General features: G+C 35.6%; 1 protein-coding gene across 1 annotated transcript in view; it reads right to left on the bottom strand.

The window, feature by feature from the left end:
* Positions 1–357: 357 nt before the first annotated feature.
* LOC101512198 (uncharacterized) overlaps positions 358–6024 on the bottom strand; it is a 15255-nt gene continuing 9588 nt past the window's right edge. The window contains exons 11-13 of the mRNA XM_004516565.4: positions 3593–3658; positions 2624–2701; positions 358–660 (exon numbers count right to left, since the gene is read on the bottom strand). Of these exons, the coding sequence (XP_004516622.1) occupies positions 592–660; positions 2624–2701; positions 3593–3658 (213 nt within the window). The 3' untranslated portion in view covers positions 358–591. The remainder of the gene's footprint in view (positions 661–2623; positions 2702–3592; positions 3659–6024) is intronic.

The raw sequence follows: 6024 nt of genomic DNA, 5'->3' as shown, positions 1-6024 counted from the left end.
AAAAAAAGAAAATAATTGTGGATTCTCCAACAAAAAGAATCAAATAAGGCACAAGAGCCTGTAAAACTATTTGTGTTAGAGAAAAAGAGGGGGAGATAAAAGAACCTCCATGACATTTTATATCAATAATATCAAGACGAAGGTAAGACATGAGACATGACGCTGACAGTTTGAGAAAGTAAACACATACAAGAAAAAGCAAAGAAAAGCCTAGAATCTTGGGAAGCAAAAGTACATCTTCTCATTGAATGATCACATGAACATGTCCAATGTTTTATTGCAATAATGGCTCCTTAGTAAACCATATAATAGACTTGATATTTAAATAATTGAAATTTCAAATATAGGAACTTGAAGTGAACAATACAAAATTGAAATAGCACAAAAATAATGCATTCCTAAATATGAACTCACCGTCAAAAAATATATATCTTGCATCTTATGGCAAGAAATGCATTGTAACATTTTGTGCAGGAAAATTTTCTGCACAATAAACTCACCCATTTTCTTTTAAGTTCCAAACATGACACTCGACCATGGGTAAATATATTGAAGCAAAGAAAAAAGATACGTACAATTTATCAATATCACTCATGCAACATCAACTACAAATATGCTACCCGAATCACACCATCCACCCAAAACATCTTTGTTGGAGCACTGCAATGTAATAAACAGTAATATTAGATAGAAGCACACAAGTTTGTCTCTTTTTAACGCATGACTTGAGTTTTTCCCAATAACTTGACAAAATCAAGTATGTTAATAAACTAGCAAAAGATGAAAGAGATGAAAGGATTAAATTAAATGTAAGACAACCACTTAAATAGCCATAATGCATGTCTAGGTCTGTGACTAATTTTGGATGCACTCTACATTATGTCCTCTTTTTTATCCTGCAACACTCTTCATAAAGTTTAGAATATATTACAATGGTCTAATGTTGAACCATGTCATTTGACAATGAAGGATACCAATGCAAACGATTCAGATCTAATTTCACCAACCTCACATCCTCATTCACAATTTTATCTCTTTTCAAATATATTTAATTTAACACCGACAAAAGAACCACAATCCTTGAAGAATCCCAAATTTGGAAAGTTTAACTAAAGGGTGGCCTGATAAGAAACCCTCTGTGTAGCAGTGTTGTTGATAGGAGATGGTAGAATATGGTTGAAAGCCAAAAGTCCACCATATAAACACGCCACTGCATCCTATGGCGCGCATTCTTTCACCAATTGCCTATGGTGATTGCCATGGAAACATAATGGCCGCCATTTAACAAAGCTGTTGTGTACAAATGGTATTTTGGGAGCAATGATTTGGAAACCTTACCTACTATTGACACATAGCTTAAGAATTTCCATGTCAATATTTGTGGTAGACATAATCTTTACTTTTTGTGCCTAAGTTTGATAAAGCTTGTTTTAGATCATGAATATAAAGTTTTCTCTTGTCTAATATATATTAATGACTAACACAACTAACAGCATGGATGATGGAAATTAAAGCAACACTAAGCTCATAAAATGCAAGCACCACTAAGCTGCAGAACATATTATGAAGAAATTGGACAACTAAGTTACAAAAAGCTCAAAATTTATATTTCTTCATTCAAATGGAAAAGATGGTAAAAGAGACGAGGAAAAATTTTATGTTAACTCAGATTCTACAGTAACATTTAGATTCAGTTGAATATTACTAGGTAGTCAATCGTGACTGTGAAGGGCATGGCCGAGGCGGCGTGGGGAGAAGGTCGCGCGTGATGTGGGCACGTTTGTGGGTCGTGTGCTTCCAAAACCCAGTGAATTTTTTTCCGAAAAAAACCAACTTTTCAGGAAAAACCAATATTGCCCTTCAATTTTAAAACGCTTTTGAGGGTATTTTTGGTATTCCTTCCTTCAGATTTCACATTTCACTTTCCCTTCTTCTAATTTTTCGTTCCTCCTCACTACCGTTTTCGTTCTTCCACCACCAGCCACACCGTCCAGCTTCAAGCACCACCGTCACGCCGCTTCCAGCTTCAAACACCACCAGCCTTCGTTCGTCCTCTGTTTTTTTCTTCCTTCCTTCTTTCTTTTTTTTTTCTTTAGTTTTTCTTTTCTTTTTCTTTTGTTACTTACTTCCTTCTCTCTCTTTTTTTTCTTTAGTTTTTCTTTTCTTTTCTTTTGTTACTAACTTCCTTCCTTCTTTCTCTGTTTTTTTTTTACTTCCCTTCTTTAGTTTTTTTCTTTTCTTTTGTTACTTAATATTTTGTTATTTTATTACTCTATGTTGAAGAAGATGATGATATTTGGTATTTAAATGTATGTTTTGATTAAGACTTGGGGTTTTTTTATTACTATTACGAATGTTTATTAGTTTGAGACATTGTTTAATTATGCATGTTTATATAGTATTATTCATGTAATTTGTCCAAAAAATAGAGGTAATCCCAGTATCCCACTATACCGGTTTTCGGGGTTGGCCGCGACACGCCACTATTTGGGACTAACTACCTACAAGTACTACAGTGAATTAACAAGGTACACACAGACCTGACATATGCAAATCAAACAAATATAACAGGATTATCAAAAGCATGAGAAAACTATGATAGAAAGCCTTTTAAATAAAGTACCTTACTAAAGCCAAGCCAGTTCGAGTCTCCTCTAAATGAAAATAATTTGTTACTTTCTTTCCATTGTCCGCAAAAGACCTGAATTGGTTACACCAAATTGTAGAAGCGTTATAAGCATCTACATGAATATGAACCAAAATATAACCTAAAAAGGATTTTTCTAAGGAATAAAACTAGCATTTATCACCCATCTTAATTTCCTTAAATGCTCTTTGGATTTTTAAGATATGAAATGCATACATGTCATTTCCTAGTTTCTATTTTTAAATTCATAATATGTTCATTGTAAAATTTTAAAAACCCTTTCACACAATTATCCCTATGGCAATTTGTAAAAAATGTTTAGTAACAACTGCACAAAAAGCTTAACCAGTTAGATGAATGTACAAGTGGTTGTTATATTATTATATCTCTAACATGCCACCTTGTTCAAAAGTCCTTCGATCTTGAAACATAGATAATGCACATTGCACAAGCATCCCTATCTTGTGTTCAAATCCAAATTCTGGTCATGGAAGCTTTGATACCGTTAGAATATTAGAAAATATTTTATTTAATCTTCTATATTATATTAGATTATCTTAATTTATTTTCTAGGATAAATTTATAATCTTAGAGTATCTTAAGTTATTTTCTATGATACATTTATAATCTTAGAGTATCTCTTAGGATTGAATTTTATAAAACTTATTATTATGATGGTTTGTTCCTTATTTACATTTGAGGTTATGTATCTTTATATAAATAGGGATTAGTATTTATTCTTTTGTATCAAGTCAGGATTAAGTTATTATCAATAAGAATATTTCTTATTATTTTTTTCTCTCATTTTATCTAAACTCACACAAATTCAACAGATACCATGTCATGAATGAATGTGGTTAATGAGATAAATCACTATGGGTTTTCCACATACCCCACTCATCCTTTATTATACATTGGTCATTAAAAAATTTATAGAAGAACTACCTCATAATCCACCCCTTGAATATAGATATAGTCAGGATCAACTGTTGAGAAAGCCAGCCCTGTTATCTGCAGTACTTATGAAAACAAAGTCAATTACATTCACAAATAGCAGCAAGTAAACATGCAAAAAAAAATGTTTTTCTAATTGAAATGAGGAAATCAACTTAAAGTTTAATGGTTATCACTGACAGTGTAAAACAGTTTTACACTGTCATCCAATAAGAAACCACCATTTTGCCATGTCACCACCAATTTCAAAATATCCTTACAAAAGTGGAATGATTTGGCGGAACACAGGATTTTCATTGGATGTCAGTGTAAAACTAGTTTACAATGATAGTGCATCTCCTATTTTCTCATCAACTTAAGCATTATGAGGAATATTAACTGTAAGTAAGTTTTTTCTTTTCCTTCAATTCCATATTGATTATCAAAGATAACTGATTTTCATTATTGAATAATCAGAGTACAATTCTGATCATCTCATCTTATATACTTGCTGAGGTTCACCTGCTATAGCAGGTTTACAAGAGGTTAGATGGACAGTTGTCAGTCACTAGGACAGCTGTCATATAACTGCCTAATCGAATCTACACTTAATTACAATCAGTCTCCTATTTACTATACTCATATATACCCCCCACAAGCTCATGGCGGCTGTGCTGAGAGGACTGGCGCTGTCACATTGAGCTTGAGCCTTAGGAGAAGAAACTTAGAGCTGGAGACTGGTTTTGTAAGTGTATCTGCCCACTTATCATTACCAGGTATATGCCGTTCCTGCAGTTGCTCTGCCAGGACCTTTTCTCTAACAAAAAAAAGATCAAAAGGGATTATGAGCCAACAAAACAGCTGATTGATTATCACAAAAAATCAATGGGGAAGAGCAGAGAACACAGTTCAGTGAGCAGTGTTTGGACCCAAAGGAGTTCAGATGTGACATGAGCAAGACTACGATACTTAGCTTCAGTGCTGGACCAAGCTACAACTGGTTGTTTGTGTGACCACCAAGAAATGAGATTAGCACCAAATAAATTGTAGCACCAGAGGTTCACTATCTGTCTTCAGGATCTGCCGCCAAGTCAGCATCACAGAAAGCCTGGAGAGAGGGTGGTTTGTGAGTAGATGCAATGTAAAAACGAAAGACCAAGATGACTGGTACCTTTGAGATAACGCAAAATACGTTTTACTGCAACCCAATGAGATTCTAGGGGATTAGCCATGAACTGACACACTTTGTTGACAGCAAATGAGAGCTCAGGACGTGTGATGGTAACACACTGAAGTGCACCAACCATAGATCAATAAAGGAAAGCATCTAGCACTGAGTCTGAACCTGTTCTAGTAAGTTCGCAACCAGACTGCATAGGTGTTGAAACTGGAGTAGATTCCAGCATATTTGTCCTAGCAAGTAAGTCACAAATATACTTGCTTTGAGTAAGAAGGAGGGTACCATATGACTGTTTCTTTACTTTTATACCCAAGAAATAGTCAAGGTCCCCTAGATGCTTAAGAGAGAAGGCAGAATTGAGCTTGGACCCAAGCTTAAGAATCAAATCTGATGAACTGCCTGTGATTATGATATCGTCAACATAGACTAGTAGGTACACAACATGTTTTTGCATAGAGAAGGTAAACAAGGATGGGTCACATTTGCTGCCTTTGAACCCACGTTGCAGTAGGCGTTCAAACCACTGGCTGGGAGCTTGTTTAAGCCCATAAAGAGCTTTCTGCAATTTGCAAACAAGAGCAGGGTTGCTACTTTCAAAGCCTTAAGGTTGCTGCATATACTTCTTCCTCAAGGGTGCCATTTAAGAAGGCATTGTTCACATCTCTGAACCCATTTAATCTGTTGGCTGTCCCTTGGTGGAATCCTTTGGCCACAAGTCTGGCCTTCAATCTGTTGACTGTCCCATCTGCATTCTCTTTGACTCAAAACCCATTTACAACCAATTGGAGTCCTATTAGGAGGTAGGGGAACAAGTGTCCAGGTTTGGTTGCGTTGCAGCGCATCATATTCTTCCTGCATGGAAGCAATCCATTTGGGATCAAGAAGGCTTGTTTTACTGTTTTGGGTTCAGAATGGGTAAGAAGAAAAGTATGCTTCCTTTGAGGTCGTGCAAAACCAGATTTGGCACGAGTCTTCATAGGATGGTCATTAACAAGTTTATTAGGAAGAGGTTGAGCATAAGCTGGAATAGGAGTGGAATTAGTAGAAGATGAAGATGCAGGAAAAGAGGTAGATGGTGAGGGAATGATAGGACTAGTGTGAGGAGTAGAAGAGCTAGAGGGGGAAGAAGGAATGTTGTGGGATGTGAAAGATCAAAAATTGAGTGTTGAGGAGAGGATTCAGGTGTAAGGGCTAAGGAGGAGGTGGATGTTGAGGGACTAGATTGTTGAGGTAAATTTGCTAGAAGAGATGAAGAAGGGAAAGA

Source organism: Cicer arietinum, chromosome 8 (assembly GCF_000331145.2).
Source record: "Cicer arietinum cultivar CDC Frontier isolate Library 1 chromosome 8, Cicar.CDCFrontier_v2.0, whole genome shotgun sequence".
NCBI classification, from domain to species: domain Eukaryota; kingdom Viridiplantae; phylum Streptophyta; class Magnoliopsida; order Fabales; family Fabaceae; genus Cicer; species Cicer arietinum.
Note: the sequence above shows the minus strand (reverse complement) of the source record. Positions and strands in the feature narration are given on the sequence as shown.